The sequence below is a fragment of the Cariama cristata genome, unplaced genomic scaffold (genome assembly GCF_000690535.1).
Source record: "Cariama cristata isolate BGI_N322 unplaced genomic scaffold, ASM69053v1 scaffold21884, whole genome shotgun sequence".
Taxonomy (NCBI): domain Eukaryota; kingdom Metazoa; phylum Chordata; class Aves; order Cariamiformes; family Cariamidae; genus Cariama; species Cariama cristata.
In genome coordinates this window covers 25,974-50,574 of record NW_009612650.1, presented here as the reverse complement: position 1 = coordinate 50,574, position 24,601 = coordinate 25,974, and the positions used below count along the sequence as shown (strand labels likewise).

At 35.6% G+C, this 24,601-nt stretch overlaps 1 protein-coding gene across 1 annotated transcript; it reads left to right on the top strand.

The window, feature by feature from the left end:
• Nucleotides 1–686: 686 nt before the first annotated feature.
• SYT14 (synaptotagmin XIV) lies at nt 687–23,907 on the top strand (the record flags this gene model as incomplete). The annotated part of the gene is made up of 5 exons (XM_009698740.1): nt 687–955; nt 2,641–3,090; nt 18,638–18,827; nt 21,937–21,993; nt 23,139–23,907. Coding segments are annotated over 5 exons (1,280 nt in total), but the record flags the coding sequence as incomplete, so codon positions are not given.
• Nucleotides 23,908–24,601: the final 694 nt, after the last annotated feature.

Sequence of the window (24,601 nt, the reverse complement as noted above, 5' to 3'; positions counted from 1 at the left end):
TATAACCACGTTTCTATCTGTCTGTCTAGTGTGAGAAGCAAAGATGGTCAACATCAAGTATTCATTCCAAGCACAAGATTGCTCATGATCCTTTTTCCACTGTCTTTAGTATAAAGAATCTGAAACACTGTTTCACTTGTTAAATTCACTGGTGAGCAGGGTTCATGTGAAAAGGCTTGTGTCTGCCTTTATTAGTGCCTTATTTGTCTTCAGAGTTTAATATCTTCCCTGGGTGAGCAACTGTATGGGACATAATCAGAAGTTCAATATCATGGCTTTAGGGAGTGCATTTTGTTTCCTTTATTGGTCTACATTCTACCTGCACAGAATCTGACTTAAGATATCCAAAGGTTTTTGCCAGGTAAGCATCCCTGAAATTCAAGCCTAGAATTTTTGTAATGTCATATTTATGCTATATGTATTTATATATGGTTTACAGAATCCTTTGTGACTATATACTTAATACTTTGCTTTTGTCTAAATCTCTTTCATCTGAGAGATCATTCATTTCCAATTTTTAACAAATATTTTTCAGTAGTATTATCTACTTTGAAATGTAAAGTAAAAAAAAGACATTTATGGATTTTCAAATACTCTCTCCAGATATTTAGACTTACCATTTTCCACAGAACTGTTTCAACAGTAAATAATCAGAAAGTAAGTAAAGAATTTTCACTTATTCTCAGCAAACTGCATTCAGAGGATGAGAAGAACACCTCCGCTAGATGAACTGCAACCGCCTCCGTACCAGGATGATAGTGGTTCTCCTCATCTTTCATGTACGCCTTCTGAAGTCGGAGACAGTAAATGTGAATTTTCCCAGTGTAGCAACAGTCCGAGGTGTTCATATAAATGCCCAAGTGAGGGAAGCACAGGACACGAAATAGAAAGCTTTCATAACAAAGGATACGAAGAGGATGTGCCAAGTGATAGCACAGCTGTTCTTAGTCCAGAGGTAAATGAAAACACAGTTGAGTGTTCTGAAGCGTCATGCAGTGCAACATTTTGAGAGCTTTTTTTTATGTAAGGATCAATGCACAGTTATATGAACACTAATATTACAGCTCTTTCATTTAAAAAGAATTAGTTTGTCAGAAAATATTACAGTAGGATTTCAGATTGTTCTTTATAGCTGTCTTTATAACTTTTGAACAAGATCCAAATAAGAGTGAATTGGTTTTTAAACTAGTCAGAAAACTTCATCAAACTATATAAGGACTGTAGTCAAAATTCTTTTTCTTCCACATAATTTTTCAGACAACTCAAATAGAAGAAAAAATGTTCCATTAATGCTTTTCAAACTGAACACCCCATAATGTAAAACATCTTTTCTAAAAAAACTTATTACAAAGAATTTTTTAAAATTATTGATGGTAGTATAGAGACATTTGGTCCACTTAATTTTCCTTTTTTCTGCTATAACTTGTAATGATACCTATTTATTTTTACTATGAAGAAATCATCTTTTCTGACATGTATTTCCTTGAAACAAACAGTTACTGCACTGACATCTATGGGTAAGTCTGCATTAGTGATGTCATGTGCAGAAGATGCTCTTTTTGGCACAATTTTGTCTTTTGTCTCTATCTGAAGTTTTGAAGTGCATATTAGGGCTTGGTCCTCATGTGCCAACAGCTGTTTCTGACTTAGTAGACCTCTTGGTAAGTCGATGTTGCATACCTGGGTGTTGGTGCAACATCTGGGAGGCCTAGCTGCAAGGTCCTCCAGTAGCTAGCTGTCTGCTTGTACCTGATGATCAGCTAGGATCACAATCCATATGAATTTCATTCAGGCTGTATTGTGGCATCTGTTAATTTACATAAACAAATGTGTTTTTGATAATATGAAAATACATTTGTTTTTACATACTTGGAATAACTTATTATATGAACAGTAGGTTGACCTATACTTGTAAATAATTTGTGTTTCAGTATCACTATCAAACTAGCTGTTGTAACAATACAGGGGATCAATATTTTGTTCAAAATTTCAGGTGACAATAAACAATCTTAAAATTAAGCTAAAAATGTAGTTTTAGGACTGATGCCATTTACAGAAAGTCCAGAAGGTGTTTTCAAAGCAGATGCATTTTACAGAGTTCCAGTAAAATTACATTAATAAAGCCATGATAATTTTTGGCACATTCATAGAACTGTTGTGGACTGCAACAAGAGCTGCATGTGCGAGTAGGTGGTGTAATTCCTGCATTCTTTGCTGGCGTCTCACCATGTTCTCAATCACTAGCCATCCCTTGAAGCACTGTAATATGTTAACTTAAAAATGTGTGTATACTCACACTGAAATAAAGTTGTTCTATCTTGTAACAAATGTATATACGTTTTAATGTGTGGCACAGAAGAAGAGATCATAAATGTAGCCTAATTTAATCTGAACTCTGTGCAATTGGCTCCTGGCTTTGGTCATATTGGCCAGGTAGAGCCTTTTGATTTCTTGGCTGCTAGTCAGCCATCTCCTCGGGCTTTTGGTGTTTAATTACCTTGTTTATGAAATGAACAAAAAGATCATAGTCCCTTCATATTGCTTAGAGAAAACCATATATTTGCACGCTGTATTTAATAATAGAATACAATAAATAAATAAATAAATAAATAAAAAGCTGTTTTTCTTCTTCTTCTTCAGGATATGTCAGCTCGAGGATCATCTTCACAGCTTCCTAAACCTTTTGATCCTGAGCCAGTAGCTAAATATGGCACACTGGATGTGACTTTTGACTATGACTCACAGGAACAGAAGCTTTTGGTGACAGTGACAGCTGTCACAGACATTCCCACATACAGCAGGACAGGTGGAAGCTCATGGCAAGTACACCTAGTTCTTCTTCCTATAAAGAAGCAGAGAGCAAAAACCAGCATCCAGCGGGGACCGTGCCCTGTCTTCACAGAGACATTCAAATTTAATCACGTTGAGTCTGAGATGATTGGGAATTATGCAGTTCGCTTTAGACTGTACAGCGTACGTCGCATGAAAAAAGAGAGGATTGTGGGAGAAAAGATTTTTTACTTAACAAAATTGAATCTTCAAGGGAAGATGTCAGTGCCAGTGATACTGGAACCTTCTTACAGTCTGTCTGTGAGTATTAAATGAGGCAGAATAAGAATGCAGTGATATACAGCGTCCTGAATTTTGTAAGAATAGTGTGTATATTTATAGAGTCATCACATCCACTCAATTTTTTTCAACAGTCATAGCACCGTATTAGCACGATAACTTCCTTAAGCTTCTGTAAGTACATTCACTTTCCACCTGCAAAAGCTGCCTGTATTTTTCCTTTTAATTACTTAGAAATTCCCAGTCTATAAATAGGGATATAGTCGTGAATAGATGTATACATGCAAATACATATATATGTATTTGATAGTATAATCTTTACTCTGCTACCCACAGCATCTCAATTAAAAAAAAAGGGGAGGGAGGGGAAAAAAAAGCTGTACTAGCGAGTACTGTCTATGTGTTGCACTTAAATGGTGGTTCAATAGATATTTTCCATTCAAGAAATAAAGATAGGAAAGAGGAATTTTGAAAGCACAAAGCCATTTTTAGTAACTTCAGATTAGAACCTTGTAAATAATTGATTTCTGGTTCAGTCTGAAGTGAAAAATAGTGTGAAAAGTGGTTCAAACTGAAAAGGATTTTTGTTTGCTGAAAAAAACCCCTGCATATCTGATGAACAAAAATTTTTGTCCCCCAAAATAATTTAATATTTTTAATAAAGCAAAGCAGCAGTAATTAAGGGTAAACTTAGATAATACTATCAAAAAACACAAGAGATCACTGTATGGGCACGGATCAGCATCTCCTTTTTCTTTTTTGTAAGTATTATAGGTATGCTTTTGTCCAGAAAGAGAATGTTTATGATATTGTGGTCAGGACTTCCTAGACTAGGAGTGCTTGAATATTCATTGCTTAAGAGTTGCATATGTGCTAAATAATGGACTTTTGCAGAAAAGAGAAGGTGATTTAGCAAGGGCATCCTTATTTGAGCATTGTATGTATTGTGTGGGTTTTTTTTAAACTATCAATAAAAGAAGAGGAGGAGGAGGAGGGAAAAAAAAGGAATAGTTTTTTTTTCAGGTGAAACAATGCAGTTAATTTGTTCAGCATTTTTGAAAAAAGTTTGGATCAATTAAAATGTCATTTGTGTTGAACGTGAGTATTACAAAAGGCACTCGAAATAAAAACCCATTGTATTTAATGACTAAAATATATTAATTAGAATTAGTAAAAGCCGAGACTAAAACTTGATGGAGGATCAACTGACAATAGAACAGCTTTTTTATGATTCCTTAAGAAGTACAAATCGGTCTATTCCAAGACTGAAGTGGTTCTCCTACCTAGTGTGAACTTTCCTAATGCAGAGCTTGCTAGTTTCACAGCTAGGAAAAAAGCATCACATGAAACACAACATTGAATATTCTAAATGTACGTGCTAAATTTGTGTGTGTTTTCAATAGGTTATTGTATAAAAATTGCCAAAGTCAGTGAAAGAGGTCAATGAATGGGCCAGGCTTTTGATTGATTGGTATATGCCATATGTGCATTGGTTATTCTTCTGTATTATTTTCTTGAGCTTTTATAGCAGGGAGAGTGAAAACAAATTCGAGAAGGTATCAAAGCAAAGAAGATTGTTAATTATTTTCTGTTATGGTAAGAGATGTCATGTCTACATTTTTCTTTTCATTTTTTGGGGGAAGGAACAAGCATAAGGAATATTGGTAGGACATGAAAGGATCTTCTAGAGTTTGTTGCTGTAATGACGTTTAGGCAGATTTATCTTGGCCCTACCTGTTGCTGGAAAGAAACCTTCATAGTCTTGATAGCTTAGGAATAAGGATCCATGTTTTTTTTGAACTATGCAAATCAGTTTTTAGACCTTTGGAAATTCATTCACTTCTGAGTTTATAGGTATTTTTCTATTATTATTTATAGACTATATCATATTTTTTCAACAAGCAGATTTATTACAGGATTTAACATACAGTTATTTTGCAAGTGTTAAAATTTATTATGTTTTTAGGAGGTGTGACTGGAAGTGGAGTGCATCCTGGGTCACTTGGGTTCAAGCCCTTGTTACTGCAAACAGCCAGGTCAACCTGATCATAAATTTTTGAATTTTCATCTGAAAACATCAGGGTGTTTTGTTTCCAACCTGAATTTCTTCATGGCCAATTTAGTACCATTTGTTCTTATGCCAGCATGGTCCTTGGGCTTAATTAGTTTTTACTCTTCTCAGGTGTTTGCCTCTGGTTCTATTTATACACATTGGTCATACTCTTTCTCAACTGTCTTTTTGCCAGAATAAACCACCAACAATCTTTATGTCTAACTAATAAATGCCAACAGGAGTTATTTAACAGGAGAAGGTAAGTGTTGTTTCAGTTTGGAAAGATCCAGTTGTTCATGGATATTTGTAATTATAAAATCCATGATGAGGTACATTGTAAAATCTGAATTAAATTTACCTTGTTCAGTTGCAGTGTTTTGTTGCTGAGAAGTGTTTATATTTGATAGCTTTTTTACAAAGATATTTCTTGGGCACATGACAATTGTCCTATTTTTTTCCACTGCTTCTCATTATATGGATTGTATATATCAAATATACCTTCTGTCACTGAAACTTTCTAATCCATTGAAACATCTGTGCTAATCTCTTCTGCAGAACTGTATTTTATTTGCTTCTGTCTGTGCCTGCTATTATATTAATGTATTTTATTAGCTAATCATGTGCCTTCTGTTTGTATAAGAACAGTTTGTACCCTGTGAAGTTCAGAATTTTTTCAGTTGTGCCTTAAAGCTGTTCACAAGGGAATCTGGTTAAAGGTCGACCAGCAAGTTCAGTGCCTTTCAAACATAGTGCCGTCCCCACGTTAGTGGGGCCTACCACTTTCTGGTTATTGTTAAAATGTGGACAAGTGCATGTCATGGTGAGTACAAGATACTAGTATGTTCCTTAAATAGGTTTCAAAAGCTACACATGGCTTCATATTTACAAATATATTCACAAACTATCTTTCTCACCCAAGATTTCACCCTGCTCCTCACCTTCCTACATGGTGTATAATGTCTTGCACTGCATTAGCAGCTATTATCTCCAGTCCTATTGCCATTTGTCGTTAACAGTCCTGCGTTGCTGCAGTTCTCCCACGTAACAGGGGATTCCTCCTCAGCCCCCTTATTTATCGCACACTTCCTTCCAAGTTCAGTATACATTTGAGTGAGGAGGAAACAGCAGAACCAATATGGGCTAGCCAGAGTGCAGTTGTCACTGTTATCTGAGACTGTGTCCCTTTCAGATTTGACAGAAATTGGTTGTTGCATCAAGAGTTAATAGCAGCGGTGTATGTTGTGGTTTTGTCTGAGTATAATTTGCTTAGGAAGACCTTTGTTGACGCTTTTAGACAAATTTTCCTTTTAGTACAATGGTAGACAAGTTTTTGTTCACCCGTCTTGGAGTTTGGAATCTATTGCGATGTTGTTGATTTTTCTTCAGAAAATCCCTGTGGACCTGTTTTTAGTTGTTCTTTGTTCGTTTCCCTCAAAGAAGTTTTCCTGACAGTGAACAACAGGCTCCAATATGATGTGATTATAAAAACATATAAGCAGTTTATTGAGTGAAATCTGTTTGGAAGAGTTAAAAATAACCAAGCATAATCCTCTCCACCATCGCAGAGGTTGCTTTTTGGTGTAGAATAACAACAAACAAATACGGGTTTTATTTTTTGATTGATTTTAGAAGTACAGTTTGGACAACCAAGACATACGTCTTCCTGCTAAGCAAATTTAGTAATCATTCATTATGTATTGTCAATAACAAGATGTTTACTGTGGAGAATTAATTTTTCTTTCTTTCTATAACATTCTCCATTTCTAACATATTGAACTCTCAGATGTGCTCCTATAACAAAGAATGGATGGTGTAGGCAATCATATATGCTTAAAGGTTTATTTTGTATATCTTGACTATAAATATCCAGAGTGTCTGAGAATTATTTTAATTTCAGGTTTTTTTGAGTGAAGGCATTTATGGATGCGATGTATAAAAATGCTCACTCTTGCACACAGATGCGCACTCTGTCTTCTGCTTTGAGGACAGTGGTCATCTAGTATACATTGGTTTATGCATTGTGCTTAAGGCATTTGTTCCATGTTGCCCTTTCTGTGAGCATATCTTCAGTATTCTTTGTGATGGATGTTTATCAGTTTGTAAACTTCTCAGAAAACAAGTTTTCAGAGTGGCATTTCTTTCTTGGGAATTCTTGTCCATTATAGACTCGAGCTGTCAGGTTTTGTGCAAATTCTTATAATTTAGACCTACAGTTGATTTGCTACTGTGTTCTTATGGCATGGTCTATTCAGGATTGCATTTGGAAGGCTAAACACTAAAATCCGTATATATAAACAGATCTTTACTAAATACCAGTATGATACTTAAAAACAGCTAATGAAAAAATGACTAAGCCTTGTCTAGGGGAAAAAAAAAAAAAAAAGACTCAAAAGATTTTGTTCATAGTATTGTATTTAACTAGAATTCTACCTAAAAGGATCAGTTCTTATTGATGGTGCATAAATGCTTTCAGTTAGCTTGTAAAAACTATACCCATCAAAGTAAGGGGCAATTACCTTTAAACACTGAGCACACTCTTATCTCAGGAATAGCTTGCTGAATTCGTTGGAGTTACTGGTGTAAAACATGGAACATCAGAATCAATCCTTTGACACAATAAGAAAGATGACTCTTGCAATTTCTTTTAAGAAAATTATTAGGTGATTGGAAAATGGTGATCATGTTATTGAGGCTGAAGGAGAACTTGACAGTACTTGGCAACTGAAGCAATCTCGCTCTGTTTGGCTAGTGTGCAACATTTCATGGCAGTATTGGCAGGCAGCAGCCATTGTCTTCTCCATGTCATGGCTGCCTCACCTTGTGTGCCTTTGGTGTTCACCGAGCTCATGGCTCTCTGCTCAGGTCTTCATCAGGATGGGGTGGGGGAAAACCCAAAGGCAGCTGTGGCTACTGTACTCTAAAGCCCATGGTGTCTCTGCAGTAGTCTGACAGACGCGAGTTTCAAGAACTCCCATTAGTTAAGGCTAATAAGGCCCTCCCATTAGATAAGTTCAGTCATCACAGTTAAAAATTCATTGGGTTTCCAAATCAGTGCTATTTGCTCCTGATTTTTTTCTAATGTAAATATGTCTAATCGTTTGTGGCAAATTTTGGCATATAATTAGTCTGTTCATCCAGGAAGCACTGGACTAGGCATTGAGACTGTGAGACTGTTTCAGTCCCATATAGAATAACCTTGATACTTTGTAGAACACTTTTAGATAAGTTTTCAATAATTTATTTTTTTTTTTTTTACAATCAAAACTTGTTGCAGGTGACTGCAGCCATTTTGTCATCTCAGGGCTAAAATGGTTGACCAGTTCCAACATATGCTGCTTGGTTTTGATAACTGACTACTTTTGTGGAGGGTGATAAGGTGGTTTCTGTCACAGATTGAACAAGCCTCTCAAGTGAGCTATCCAGAAATGCTGGAATGTTTCCTCAACCTGTACAGAAATTCATATCCAATTATTTGAATGAATCCAGAGTAAGAGGCAATAGCCCTCACAAGTTGCTTTAAACACTGTAACTAAATTAAGTACTTCAGCCCTTTCATAGGTTATTTGCTATCTCTCCTGTGATCAAGAGAAGGATCTTTGTCATTAAGATGCTCTGCCTTATACCATTGTAGGCCTGGGCCATATTGCTGCTATTTGTCCATTGAAAATGAAGTCCGGGATCAGTTCAGGATGGTTTCCACAAAGCAACAATTCAGGGTTTGTCATTCTGCCATGTCTAGGCTAGCTGGGGTTGTGATTCCTGTTCTATCAGTAATTTAAAGAGCATAAAGCTTTTCCAAATGAAAACACCTAATTCTCTGGAAACAAGCTTCTGACTTGTTAAGAGATTCTGAGAGCCCTTAGTTGAATCTTGTACATCAACCTCATTTCTTGATTCATGTGCATTTCTAGCCTTTATTACTGGACTGTTTTCTAAGATACAAGAAGAGTAATTCTAGTTATGGCTGACAGTCATCGATAATAGAGCTAATAAAAATGCTATCGAAGTGGTACTTATATACTGTTTCTGGGATACACTGACCAATGTGGACAGTCAAAACATTCTGAATGCACATGCCACTGCCATGGCAGAGTTAACAAAGTCCACCTGGCCTTCACATTTTTAGAGGTTTAAAAAAAAATAAAATGCCAGCATAACACCAGGGCTTTTTTCAACACATTAGCAAAAACAGAACTTGAATTTAACATTAACTTTCAACTACCTTGCTGATATTCAGATGGGATGCAAGTTCCTACTTTAGTAACTAGATCTATTACCATGACCCTGAAAGTAGGACACTGGAAGAATCCTTTGAAGTCAGCAATGTAAAGAATTTAATCTATTTGTCAAAATCATCAGTTGGTCACATAGCCAGAATAAAGGTTGTTTGTTGCCTCTGTATCTTAATATCTGTGCACTGAGTAAAATAATAATTAAACACTGGTGTCTTTCGCCTTTAATCAGTGACTTGCTTGAAAGAAGTTATTTGCTCAGTTTGATCCCCACAATCTTTGATATTTGGGTCAGCAAATAATGGAAACTATGTTTCAGACATGGTATTACTATTTTGAGTGTATGATGATGCTTTTCAGTCTCTAAAATGCCCCCAGTCAAATGACAGGCTGTGAATGACCGTTCTAGATTAAATCGAAGTAATCCTCTTGAGCAATACTCTTCATTTACTCAGAAAGCCAGTTCATCAGTGACAAACATACTATCTAGAATTGTATGCCTAGTTTTGATGATCTTTAAAAAAATAAAATGAAAAAAGCTCATTAATATAGAAAACTAGAAAAATGAGAATGTCATCAGGTATCTGTGAGATTCTCAGACTATCATTCTCTGTGGCATAAGTATGATCTCCCAACCTGGACTGCAATTTCAAAGAGCAGTAAGGAAAATAATCATACTGTAAAAACATACTGTAAATTTCCCAGGAGTGGCTTTGTGGGAGTTACAAGTAAAGATTATCAAGGTTGTCACTAGCATGAAATTTCCACTTTGAAGACTACAGACTGCTGCTTAAATCTTCCTCAAACAACTCTTTTAGTGGAGATCTATTCTTTAACTTACGAATCCAAGTGAAATTTCTGTTTCTCTTAGAGATACTGAGTTTCTCAACTATTTTATTTTGTTATAATTTGAATTCTTTCTTGTTTGTGTGTATGTGTACGCACAAACATCTTCTCACTTTTGTTACTGTCTTTCAAGGAAACAAGAAAAAGGAAAAACACAGAAACAGTTCTCTTTGCAGGTTTGAACACCGTTCAGCAAAAGCATATGCACTGTTTTCCTCCAATTTATTTCCATCGGGGGAAATCCTAATCAGAGATGTCGCACAAACAGACGAAGTTACCTAGTGTGCAAATTTACAACTTACACGTTTGTGACACTTTTAGTTTTTGGTTTACTTACTGAATGATTCTTCTTCTCTTGGGCTTTGCAATATAACGTAAGTGTTTTTCATTAGCGTTCTTGATTTCAGACTTGAGGATCTCCAGGTAATCACTTCTTTCGTACATTCAAGCAGCCTGTATCTGGTACAGGTAAGCATTTCTATTCATAGGGTGCCTTTAGAAAGGGATCCTTTTAGTCTTAGTATGTTAGCCTCTTGTCAGGCCTGGCCCTCATGTTGCCTCATATTGTCTGATCTTGAGCGGCATCTTTCACAGCTCCTGTCTTTCTCTTGGGCTTAATCAGCTGTCAGCTGGTCCCAGGAGTATCCAGCTTATCTCCACCTCTTGCCCTGTTTTGTGGTGCATATGGTAGCTCTAAGACCTGAAGCAGATCCCTTCCAACTGCAAATACATGGTGATCCTCTGATCATGAGATTAAGCATGACCTGAACAAATCAAAACAGGCACCACTAGCAGATTAAATTAGAGCTGGGTGAACTGCTAATTGCAAATAATTTTAATTTGTAAATGCATTACAAACATACTGCTATGAGTTTGTTTATTGTGAAAAATAATTGTATGAACGTTTATGCAATCAAATACTAGTCCATAGATTGACTACTCGTAAATTGTGCTTACTGTTTGGTCACTGAACCTTCTTCTCTTTTCCCAGTTTGAAAGGGTTTATTCAAGAAAGAAAAGAGAGAAATGAAGTTGTTTACCATTGATCTCCCTAATGAACATAAAAAGTAACTCCATCTGGATAGAGCATTGTCATTTAAAGAAGTCTGTGGTCTTGGAAGCTGTCCCACAGTAACATCTCCATGGTCTTACAAGTTTGACAGGGAGTAAAGAGAGGGGGAGGTGTGAGTGAGTCTGGGTAGGAGCTGTTAGCATAGCTTCATCAGGAGTGCAGGTAAAATGTCTGCATTTTGTGTCAGATGTTTTTAACTAAATTGCTAGCGCAAACATCTAACAGCTTTTAGTGCTTGAATGTCTCTTTATGCTACATGTCTTATCTCAGAAAACAGCATTCAATAATAAAAGGCTTCTTGTCTCTTTTCCTCCCTTTGCCCATGGCTGTATAAAAAGGTGGTAGACTTTTGCAGTGTAAAAACAGCACTTCATAAATGCAGTGAATTCCATTGTACATTCATTTCCAATTGCCCCCACTGCTGCTCGGTTTTGCTGTGCAAATTTCAAGCCCATTAAGTCTGTGGAACAACTAGGTGACCTTTCATAATCTGGCAAGGAAGCCAAAGGTGTAATTTAAATGCAGACAAATGGAAGTTATAGAAAACTTAAAATGTTTCCCTCTTTGTAGAGAATTAATATTTTGTTCTGCAGAGCCGATCATTTTGAAAAATTTTAGACACAAAGTACTAATAGCAAATTCTCACGAAATATGAAAAGCAACACACAAATCTCACTGTGAACTTGTTCAAAATCTGTCGGAAAGGTGGAATGTTGTTTTGCCATTACTAAGAATATACGCATTTTATTTTGTCATTTTCATTTTATGACTAAATTATGATATCCTAAAGTTTGAAAACAAACCTTATTTTAATAATGTTGTATTATTCTTATTAGAAAACCCACAAAGGTTTTAATTTTTATTAAAGTTAAATAATTTGCAATTACTTTAAAATTGAAATTTGTGTAGTATCATCATGTATCTAAGGAGGTTTTATAGCTCTGTACATTATAGTATCTATGGTAAATTAAAGCTGTGCATAGAATTTTTAAGGTTTTAATCCCTTGACTGTAGTGAATGAAAGAATTATTATTTTTCATTTGCTCTCCATTTTCCAGTGTTTCGTCTGTGAGAAAATGATGTGTTTTGTAAAATTCTGCATCCAGAAGGTTTTTTCCTCTTGAGAGTAAAAAAAACAAGGTAGAGCAGAATCTTTTGATGAGAAATGTGAATTTTATCACTTCAGATAATCTGATTTTCAACTACATTAATAGTAGTTTAATAATCAAAACAATTCCATATTTGATGTGAATACCATCAATGTTGAATGTATTTATTTGCTAAAGATTTTTAAATTGGAATTTGCAAATAGGAAATCCTGGTAATTTTTAAAGCATGCCATTCTACCCAAAATAAATATGTTTTGTTTCCTAAAATCAATTTGCATATTAGAATATTTACTCTTATGTTTGTGATTTAAGTTGACTTAGATATTAATACTGTAAAGTGTTAAATATATGGATAAAAATGCACATTATACTTAATTGGAATGCGCTTTGAGGAAGCTACTAAGCAAAAAAACCCAAATAATTACCTGACATAAATAACAATGCTTTCCTAAACTTGAATCTTTGTGAGATGCCTAAAACTATATGTTTCAATGTTTGCAAGTTCAGGTTGTTAATTTAAACCAAAATACTGATAACTATGTGTTCTCTTAATTTTACTATACAGGACAACCAGCTGCAATAGGAACTGGAATTTCCTCCCTAACACGTTGTGAAAGATAGGTAGCTTTGTATGATTTCAAAAGTATTGGTTTTCTCAAAACGAACAACCAACCCCCCCAAAACAAACAAAACCTAGAGCATCCAGATTGACACCATTTAAAATCAAGTATTTTTTTAAAACTACCAAAGCCTCAAAATAACAATGGTATACAGTACAGAAAGAAACCTTTTTTTTTTTTTTTTTTTTTTAAAAAAAAGAGCTTTTTTAGCACTTGCTTCTTCATTTAATTCTTATTTTTCAGTATCTTGGCTAAATTTATTATTAATAATCTTAGTAATAAGAGTCTTACTATTTCAAACATTTAGTATTGTTTTAAGCATCATGTAACACTTGAGTTCTACCTTTAAAAACAAAAAGTTGATACATTCTGCAGGTATTAGAACTATTTTATTATCAATATCGTATTTTTGAGGACTTTCTTTTTTCAAGTATATTGATCTCACAGTTATTTCATGAGTTCGGGGAAACAAAAGCAGAAGTGATGAGGAACTGAGGCAAACGTTCCTGCAAAAGCATCCATGTCCAGTATAGCATGTAAGTGGGATTTAGATGCCAGAATTCAAAATTATAAAGCTCCATTCATTGACATTCCTAATTATTTTAGGTCCCTCTGTTTTCAGGGCTGAGTTCTTCAGGTAGTTTAAGTTCTTTTTCCCAGGAATGATTTGAGATTTTTTCAGAAGTATTTTTGCTTTGAAACGTATTTTTGTAAAGTATCTGGTGCTTAAGCCGCTAATGAGGGATGTGGAGCCTCTAGGTTTAGTTTTTTCCTCCTCTGGCTCTCAGAGCCGAAGTAGGGGATGAGCTCCAGGCTAAGAGCTGGTCTGGAGCCTGTTTGGTGCCTGGGTGCTCTCATCACCTCAGCAAACTTTTGCCTCAAAGTGAAGCAGTAGCTTCAGGGTTCAGCACTAGGCTGGTGATTAAGAGAGATTAGATTAATACTTTTATCTAAAATATTGGAGATGTGGATTCAGTTCCCTCTTTTGCCTACTAGAATTCAAATTTCCTTCCCTAACCTCTCAGTTGTATTGATATAGAAGAAAGTAATATGCAAAAAAGTTCTTTAAGACATTAGTGGTATAACATTAACATTTAAAATTTGAGAGAGGCATTTTGACAAGTAACATGCTGTGAATCAGATTTTTGTTGCTGAAGGATTGTCAGCAAGGTTTCATCTTTCCTGTGTGTATTTTGAAAAGCCAAGAGAATCAGATGTTCTTGTTTCATAAGCCTACAAAGACATGATTTTAACCTGTGCATTGAGGAAAATGAACTTTTAACTGCCCTCAGAGCATGGCCACATTATTCCCTGTGATTAACTCCAGTTGGCTTAAGAGCAGAATTTATAAGCAGAACTTCAGGGTATAGAAAAATAACAGTAGGAAATGAATATATAAGTAACAGATATCCTGTTTCCATGGAATTATGGTGAAGGAAGACAAATAAATACATTTTACATATATTATCATTGTTGCAATTCGAGGATTCTCTATGTTGTAAGACAGCAGAGATTATTGAAAATACTTCCTAGGGGTTCAGGTCTGACATCATGCATGGTATGTGTTCACTTCCATTGGCTCTAGGGAAAAAAAATAGTTCTTTTTTTGATCAGCAACTTTTGCACAATAGGAACCTGTGAAATACAAATACCGCTTAATGGGAATGTTTTTATTATATATTCGTTAAAAAGTAATGTTTCTTCCCTAGATAATATGTGCAAAGAAGTCATCGAGGACAATAGTTTGGAGAATTAGTAATTAAGTTTTTGTAGACTATAACACATATTACTCTTACAGTCCACTGAAAAGCAGCAATTCTTGTAAATGTTGATCAAGTAAAATCAGCCTAACTTTGTAATAAAGCACTACCCTGTGGTGTATATGGGAAAGGTTTAGGTCCTCTGTGCAAAGCTCTGTGCTATAAAATTGAAAAGCTGATTTAATTTACTGTAGTAAGACAGATCTTTGAACCAAGTATTTGGAATAGACTCTACCTAACGGTTTTTTGCTTGTGTTTACTGTTAATAATATATTTTTGTTATGTCTATATTGACAAAAATAGGTTAGAGATTTAGCATTAATATCCTGGAGACAACCTCAAGAGACAGCTCCTTGCACTGTGCCCAGATCATCAATAGCTTGACAGTTCATCTAAGTTCTTAAAAATCTGCATTTAAGATTTTACAACAGTTCTTACTAGGCTATTCTGGTGCTTCCGTGACCTTGAAAGGCTTTTGGTATTATGGAACCTTAGTCCTTTTTTTCCCTGCTTATTAAAATACACACAGTGTTTATAGAGGAAGAGAGGGAAGAGTTATAAAAATAAACTTATGTAGACATTATTTCAAACAAATAGTAACTTTTGGTCTAAATATTATGTTTCCCACAGTGAAGCTACAGCATCAAAGTGGCCTACAGATAGATTGAATGCAGATCTGTATGGAAATGAAAAGCATCTGGTGCCACTTTAATGTGGTCAAAAGATGGAAGCTTCGTTGTAGCTAAGTTTATATTCATGTTGTACCAATTTCCAATTTTAGTGTTAATATTTTACAATTTCGTACATGATCATGAAGCTTGTATTTTGAGCAGGTAAAAATGTAACTTCTTGTCTTGCTTTTTTCTTGATGAGTTTGTTAGCATTCTTCTTGAATTTTGGCTATGTAAACAGAAAAACACCTCTAAACAGAGACTTGAAAACCTCTTATTTTCAATTCTAGTGCAGCTTACGGACTTAGCACAAAGTCGGGTCACTTACCAACAGATGTGATTATCACAGAATACCTTACATAAAACAATGAATGGATTTCCACAATGTGAACAATAAACTCTGTGCTGGAGAAAATACTTCTGGCATGTAATAATACTTGGTATCCTTGATTTTAAATACATTTGGGTCAGGATGAAACAAAATGGGTTGGAGTCTTTTTTTTTATGTGAAATGGAAAACATAATATTGTTTAGATTGTTTCTTTAGTGAATTTGGTTGCTTTATTTTAATGTCTTTAAACTTCTGTCACCACGCATTTTGTAGGAAGGAGATTCATAGGTTTATATACACTAAGGTTTTTGTTTGTTTCAAACTTGCCACCTGTCTCAAAACGAAAGGCAAAATATTTTCTATTAGAAAATATTGTAGCAAAACATCTAAGTTAGACCCTCTCTCCAGATTTTAATCAAGGCTACATCTACCAATTCTTTTTGTGCAACAGTTCTAAGGTACAGCCACTTAGTTGCACTTCCATCCACTTACAGGTCTGAAGCATCACCTAGGTCTTCTCATCCAACCGTTCAGCTGGTGAGATCCTTTTCTCTGGCCTTGACAAACACAGTCTTGTCCTTGTCACATCCACTCAGGATTCTGCTGTAAAAGAGTGATATTTCTAGCCCAACCTTATGCTAACTTTGTAGTATCACACTTGTTTCATTTTTCAGTTGTTTTACCCCTTCTGTGTTATATCACCCAGAAGCTACTTGTCTTCCCTTTCAAGGTACTTCAGGACTCATTCCCGCTCAGTCATCATTCATTTACTATTTACTATTTCTAGCATTCTAAACATTATTCTGATACCCATTGTAATCAGTTTAACTCTGTCAGAAACTGATTTAGTCTGAGTCCCTATTAGAACATCAGTAAACTGTACAAGTAAGTCACAATTAGGAAAAAGTGCTATCATCACCTTCTCTCAGTACAGTTGTCAAAGCCCTTTGAGGTTTTGGCGGGGAGCTGCTCACTTTCTGTTATGTCTTTTTTGTGGATTTGCAGCGTGATCACAACCAAATTTGAGATGTGAACTTCGAATAGTATCAGTTTGACTGTGGTTAAATTCCTGGCCCAACAAAATAATAAGATGAATAAGCACTGTAGGGATAATATGTTACAATTTTAAAAGACGAGAAAACTTAAGTAATAGCTGCAGATGTGACAGGCTGAGGCTTTTAAGTGTGCAGTGTATACCGTGACTACCGAATCAAGTAATCATTCTTCTAAACTTTCTATTTTGTATTCTACTGTTGAAGTTAGGAATCAAAAGTTTCCTGGTTTTTGAGTACCAAGAATCAGAGAATGAATATATACTTGTAATTCATTTTCAGCAATTTACAATTTGCAACCCATTTGAAATTTATTCTTGGAATTGAATAAAGAACTTTTGGAGAAATAACCAAAGATTTACAGTTCAGAATTTGCTGTTTGAGGGATGGAAGTCAGGGAATTTTGTTGAGGTCCTTCTTTAGTAGTAAGAATACATTTGCTAACAACAGTGAATGTTTTTTAATGAGGAACTGGATTGCTACTTGAAACTTCTGCCAGACTTCTTGGAAATCTTCTATTGAGAACAACTAGTTAAAATGTCAATATGAATGATATTATTGTAGGTTCATAATTTCTTGTAGGTATCTTGCCTCCCTCTATAATTTGAGATTCAATAATGCATTTGGGCTTTACATGTCAGATGAAGTTACTTGCTTTTAAACTTAACTTTTATCTTGATGAGGATTTGTGCTATTTAGATTTTAGGACTGATCTTGCGCCCATGTCAGCTGTTGCTGGAAATGATAGAGACATTTGGAATCTGGAAGAATCAGCTTCACAAAATCATCATGACTCCTTGAAAGAGTGCTGCCAAATTTCCAAATGACTCAAGCCATATTTGAAAAATCTGTGGATCGAATTTACATTTTTACAGAATCATAGAGGGATGTACTGATAAATCAAAAGTCTCTTATCGGCTACCAAGCAAATTGCCATGCCATTGCCTAGTTTCTGTCCAGTTTCTTGGTTTTAGTGGTACAACTTGCATGTGCCAGTGCATGAAAGCAAGAAATGAAAGTAGGAACTACTATGGTATGCTTAGCATGGCAGCATAAAGAAAGTTTTTTTTTTTTTCTTTTTTTAAGGCCAATAATGAGGGGTTAAAATTACAAAGATTAGTATTAGAAGCTCCGGTCAAAGACATGATGTGGTGAAAATGCATGAGAGATCTGAATTTTTTGGAAGCTTGCAAGGTGGAAATTGAAGCATCACTTGGCATTATTCCTTCCCCACCCAAGACAAAGGGTCTATTGCAATTCTGTATCCCTGGATCAATTAAACTCCTTGTAAGCTAATTTATTCTAGACAGAGTGCATTTTTCTATTTGCATGTGTTCTGTTATTTTGCTAGTCGTATATTCTCAGTCTAGAGAATAACCTTTACAAAGGATGAATAAGAATTTCCTGCATCTTATTATCTTCAAAGTTCCACTGTTTTCTGTTTTTGAAAAGCAAAAGATCCAAGGTTTAATGTTCTCCAGGATGCTGACAAATTATGTTACAGGTCTTATCTTAGCAATTGAAGTAAATAGGGACCATAAAGGCTGCTCTTCATCTTCTGCTATTATTTCTCCTGAATTATGAAGCAACAGAAACACAAAATTAAGAATTATTTTAATTCCAGACTGCTTTAGTCTTTGTTACCTCTAACATGTGCAAACTGAGTGTATATTAAGGAGGTACATTTCTTATTGGGTGATTGAATGGAACTTCTGTTACTGTCAGTAAGTTGCTTTCCTAATTTTCTATGCATTATTCTAAAAATTAGCTTCCCAGTAACATTGTTCCATAAAATACATAGAACTTTTTATCTGTTTTATAGGGTTGTGACTCTCAAATGAGCATGTCAGAAGTGTCCTGCAGTGAAAGTACCTCCTCTTGTCAGTCTCTGGTACATGGCTCAGCTCCAGAAATCCTCATTGGTCTCCTTTATAACGCTACAACTGGAAGATTATCAGCAGAAGTGATAAAAGGCAGCCACTTCAAAAACTTGGCAGCAAACAGACCACCCAGTGAGTGAAAATCTTTTTTCATCCTAATGTTTCTGTACTGGTGGGGCTCTCGGTAGCAAGGACTTCAATCCTATCATTTAGTCTTACCCAATCAAAATGAAATAGAGCAATCATCAACTAATCTGTTTCATGTTTTATATTTCTAGTCAGTTGGGAAATAGCAAAAATCTAAAATTCAAAATATTAATTGTAAGTTGACAAGACTGTTTTAATTTTTCATGATGACTGACTAATAAATTACCTTTATCATAATGATTAATTGCTAAATTACTAATGCCTCACATCACAGGCCAAGAATAAAAAGTTAGTGTTTAAAGAGAAAGTACATGCCAGCTAATATTAATATAAACACTTTGAACAGTTATTGCTGTTCCTAAAGGGGTTGATACTGCAGTCTTTAGTTGCTTATGTGCCTCTGTATATATGGTAGTAGTATATGTAACTTGGGAATGGCAGTGAAGACAACGGAGAAACTAATTGAGAACTTTGGCATATTTACTGCGCAGAAGGAATGTTCGCCTTTCAGAAAGGACTTGAACTGTGCGTTCAAGCATTTGTTCAAAAATACATTTGTCTGAAATATTTGTGAACTTTATATACTTGTAAATTGGAGCCAGATGGAATGTCATGCACACAGAATGTTTTTACTGTCTCTAATTCTTTGATATAGCTTGAGAAGTTCAGTAATTAACTTTTTAAAAAATCTTAGTTTGTTTGTTTGTTTTAGATAATGAGTCTAATTTACGTAAATTGTAGCCAGACATACCTACCTGTTCCTCTTGATTTTGTCTGAAGGCTCAAGTTTTAGTCTCTCTTTCTGTGTCTTAATCCCCAGATTTGTATGGCACTGGCAGATTATCTGGCACTACTAGATTATATAGCAGGCTGCCAACATTTTATAAGTGGTTTGTACATCTCACTTTGTCTTCAGAGTTTAGGAAGTAAGCCAAACAACTTGAAACTGATGCTCTCCTCTTTCTTTCTTGACCCATGTTTTATTCTATTCGTTAATTACATTTGGCTCAGCCTTACTCTGCTTTGCTTTCTCTACACTTTTCACACTGACAGAGCCATACTTTAACATGGCCAGAGAAGGAAGGTGAAAGAAGAATCTCTAATACTTTTATGTAATTAGGTAGTTGCCCCAGAGTCACCCCTTTGGAGACAAAGTATAGAAATAGATGGGGAAAGCCAAGAAGGCCCAAGGACACTGGGATGGGGGAAGGAATGAATGGGAGAGAAGACCTGGAGAGAAAGGACCATGTGTTCCCTCAAAGTAAAAACAGTAGATGGCTTATGCTTATCTTTCTGGAATCTCTAGAGAAATCCAAGTTTTTCTTAATATTTAGAATATGCAAGTTAGATGGGGGTTCAGCACTTGTTTTGAAGACAGATATGTTCATTCCCTGGTATGTTAATTCCCAAAATGTGCTCTGTGGGCCCATGCTGTGTAGCTAACAGTTGTGTGTGTCACTGGGGTAAAAAATCTGTTTCAAATTGCAAGAAAACAGCATAGAACATGGCACATAGCCCTGTAATACAGTGTTCTGTTTGGAGGGAAAATCTTGTGTGTTACCTTTTGTCATCCCCTGTGAAGGATAGAGGGAAGTTTTGATATTCACAATAATAACAGTCCAGTTCTGTTTAGGCAGATGGGGGTTTAGAGTTCTGTTGTTTCTAGAAAGCTGGAAACCAATGCACTTTCTGGGTCTGGTAAGACCGTGCACAGAATATTGCGGAATCCAAATTTCTCCTGTGGGCTGTTTTGTGCCATCCCCATCCCCTCCGCCCCAGCCGTGGTAGCACCTTCTTGTAAACTCCTGGACCTAGGTGCATACCCTTGCCGTTCCCTAACTCCCTGTCAAGTACATCGTAGACACATACCAGCCTCTCTCTCTGCCATCATTTCCACAAAATGAAAACTAAGGGCCATAGGGATGATGATGAAGTGCTCTGATCCGATTTGTTGTTTGGGCCATCAGTGGTCCAAAATCCTGAGAAGTGCTGCAAAGTACATGCACAGGTCAGTTTTCATTCAGGTCTTGAGAAACTATGATAGAAATAGGAACAATTATTCCTTCTCACATGTGATCCTTTCCATAGTCTAGGGGTTTTGAACCTACGCAATGTTTGTGAAATGCTTCTGCAGCAAATACGGATTGAGTCCTACCTTTCTGCTTCTTGGTAGTGTATGCTCCTCTGCTGCATATTTATATGTTAGAGTAACTCGTGTAGCAACTGGGTACAGTCAAATAGGCCAAATCCTGCAGGCAATAACAGTTGATGTTCAAATGTGTCTTCGTTTCTCTGTGTGGCAGTTAATATTTTGTCTGAGAAAAAGATGCTTCCTGGTGTTCTTTAAAATTTTGTTGAAATGGGGTATGAGCTTTTGCACATTAAATGCACGTGTGTGTATGCATGCACACACACATTAAATCCATAAATACATGGATTTTAACAAGTGAGATCTTTACACTTTGAAAGAGACCCATAGGTGAATTTCAGATGTAAGCATCCCTCAGCTATTTTTACAGATTAGATCAGATCAGAGTCATTCTCGTGCCCAAGTCCATCACTACTCAAGAACTAAAGTATTACAATCAAATATCTGTAACTATAAAAGCTAAGGGCAAAACCAGCTTAGTTTTCAGTTCAGTGATTTTTCATTTTTTGCTTTTAATATATGAATTATAAATACTGTGTGCAGTTTTTCTTAATGTGCTGGAGTTTGCATGAAAAAGCATAAGGTTTGAGAAAAAGGATACAGTGATTTTTATCCAGTCTTCTATAACCTAATTGTTTGCATGATTCTTTCTATGTTGAGTGTGCTTTAGAACCCAGTAGCTATTAGTGCTAAGATAACCCATTATGTAAGTGGTGTAATTTTTGTTGAAGATTACACAAAAACTGCACAAAATTTTCATTTCATTAGATTTTACCCAACAATCCTTTTGTTCAATCCTTTTTCTGATCTATACTGCTAAGGTTTTGTGTTCTTCCACTCCAGTGAGTAGTATTTCCTCTTGAACTTTAACCTTTGATCCTCTCTCACCCAACTACTGACATCTGGTCATTATTTCTTTTACTGCTTTCCACCCCCTGTTGTCAGACGGACTGTTCTGTTGTCTAAAACACTTGATAGGTGGACAGGTTTATATAATCCGAGGTGAGTTCCTGCAGAAACTAATTGGATGTTGTCTTTTTCATGCAAAAGAAAACTTGCCAGCAGTAAAGCTATCCACGGCTGCCTACCATATTGGTTTATAAAAGTATATGATTATTATTTGTGGCACTCTCTAATGCAAAAGTTGCATTTATCTCTGATTATGGATGTTGGGATTTCAGTGTATCTGCAAAGTAAAAATATTCAATGTGTTTCTTTTTACATAAACTCCAGTCTTTTAATAATATTATTTATTAACACGAATATGACAGGAATAAAGAATGAAGCACCGGATTGTTTTATACAGTTTTATATTTCTTAAAATCAGTTAACATCATGAAATGCACATCCTTCTGCAGGAGCATAGCTTGGTGCTTCTAGACAAATGAAAAAAGAGCTTTAAAAATAAGGGTTTATACCCAAATACTAACGCCTAACGTGTGCTAACCACATTTACTTGCATCAACTTCTTAAATGTACTTCCTAAGAGCACTGTACAAGCTATGTTTTAAACAACCATCTTGAATTATGCAAAAACTTATTTATCTTTAAAGGTGTATTCAATGTATTCCTTCATGAATCTAGGAATTAATAGGTTTTTTGCACTGTGTAAACTTCCACCCTTGAATGTACTTTGCTACATTTTGGTCTTTAAAATAAACAAAATTGAAAAGCCCAAAGTGAAAACCACATCCATGCAGAGATTGTTCTTAAGCATTTCATTCTGGCTGTTTTGACATCATCACTGCATATCAACATTATTTTTTTTCTCTTCATTAGTTGCCTTCATTCCACTGTGTTTATTCTTATTCTCTGAAAATTCAGTGGTATGCTTTACAGTGTTGTGGCTAGTTGGAGCTTGCTAAGTGTTAATGCAATTTAAGTTTGTTTAGAACAAGTAAGGGGGGTTGATGGGAAGAGGATTATGAGGTATACCTTTAACTTAACCCATTTACATAGTACTGAATCTAGTTAATTTGTTAGTGTGTTTGTAATATTTTGCTTACTTGTCATCTTTCCATGTGTCTAAACTAAGCTGTGTTCAGTCAACCTGGTATACACCATATCCTTGTATCTTGTAAATATCTCGTTCTCAAAAACTTTTGTTCTAAGATATCTGACATTCCAAAATGTAATTTGTTTTGTAGATACATATGTTAAGTTAACACTGCTGAACTCGATGGGGCAAGAGATGTCCAAATGCAAAACTTCAATCCGCCGAGGACAGCCAAATCCAGTATACAAAGAAACCTTCGTTTTCCAAGTGGCACTATTTCAGCTTTCAGATGTGACGCTCATACTGTCTGTGTATAACAAGCGTAGCATGAAACGAAAAGAGATGATAGGGTGGATTTCCTTAGGTCTCAACAGCTCGGGAGAAGATGAACTCAATCACTGGACTGAAATGAAAGAATCTAAAGGACAGCAAGTATGCAGATGGCATACTTTACTAGAGTCGTAATGGACAGTATGAAGTGTAGTTGTGGTTTTAAGTGAGTTTGGTCCCTCAAGAAGATGATCGTCCCTGGTCACAATCAACAGATTTGTTGTGGAAGTAAAAAATGAAAAATGCGGTCAACATTCCATCGTAAAGAATGCACAACATGCAAAATGGCGGGATTTAATATATAATCATCACTTAGTGTAAGACACTTCATTGGTGTCAGAGAAGCCTTGCTGTACACAGATACGTTAGCGGTCCCTCCCCCATCGACCTGATGCTGTATTTGTTTGGGTTTGTTTTGTGGTTTTCAATTCAGAAACATTTTATGTAAGGTTCTCCAAATCAATCTAAGCTCCTCCTTGTGTACTTTTTGTATTGTTCTAATACTGTAGCTTCTGACCTGCCTGCATTCAGATTAAAGGTCAATAATTTGCACTTTGAGAAAACATTAATGATCTGAAGAGCAAAGGAAAAAAAAACCCCACCAGTGGAGAACACTTCGTAATATAGCAAATATGAATATACTGTTGTTTTACGCTGAGTTTCTTTCCAGGAGCTTAGTACAAGTAAGTTTTCATTTTTTGATATGCAATTGGTTTGAAAAATGCTAGCATTTAGGCATCAGGTGAACTTTGACATCAAACTAATGTTTCTTCAATCTGTGACAGGAACGAGCTCTATATATGGCATAAATTGGGTTTTTCCCTCTTGCCTGTACTTCTGCCTAATCCAAAGAGACCAGATCATCAGTTTGGTCCCTTCCAAATCTCCTTAGACAGGTTGTACTGTAAAATTATGTAACTTTCTGTTGAAAGCACTTCCTGTATTCATGTATTCCAATGTAGGAAGCTCGTAGAGCACGACTTTACTAAAATATATTTTCATTAAACAAATTGATACAGATTTCTTTAAAATGTCAGCAGTTAGAAGTTAGGTTGAAAGATTGTGAAGGAAGTGGCAGTAGTTGAACTACTGTGAATGAATGCAAAATACTATGGCTTTGGTTGAAGTAGGTATCCGTTTGAGTCTCCTCTGAGCTGTTTTAGGGATTACCATATGCTGTTTGCTGGAAGTAGAGAGCAGACTAGGAGTTTTTACCTTTCTTCTTGGAGAAGAGAACATCAGTACGTTATTTTTCTAGTGATTTGCCAGCAATTGAATGAATGT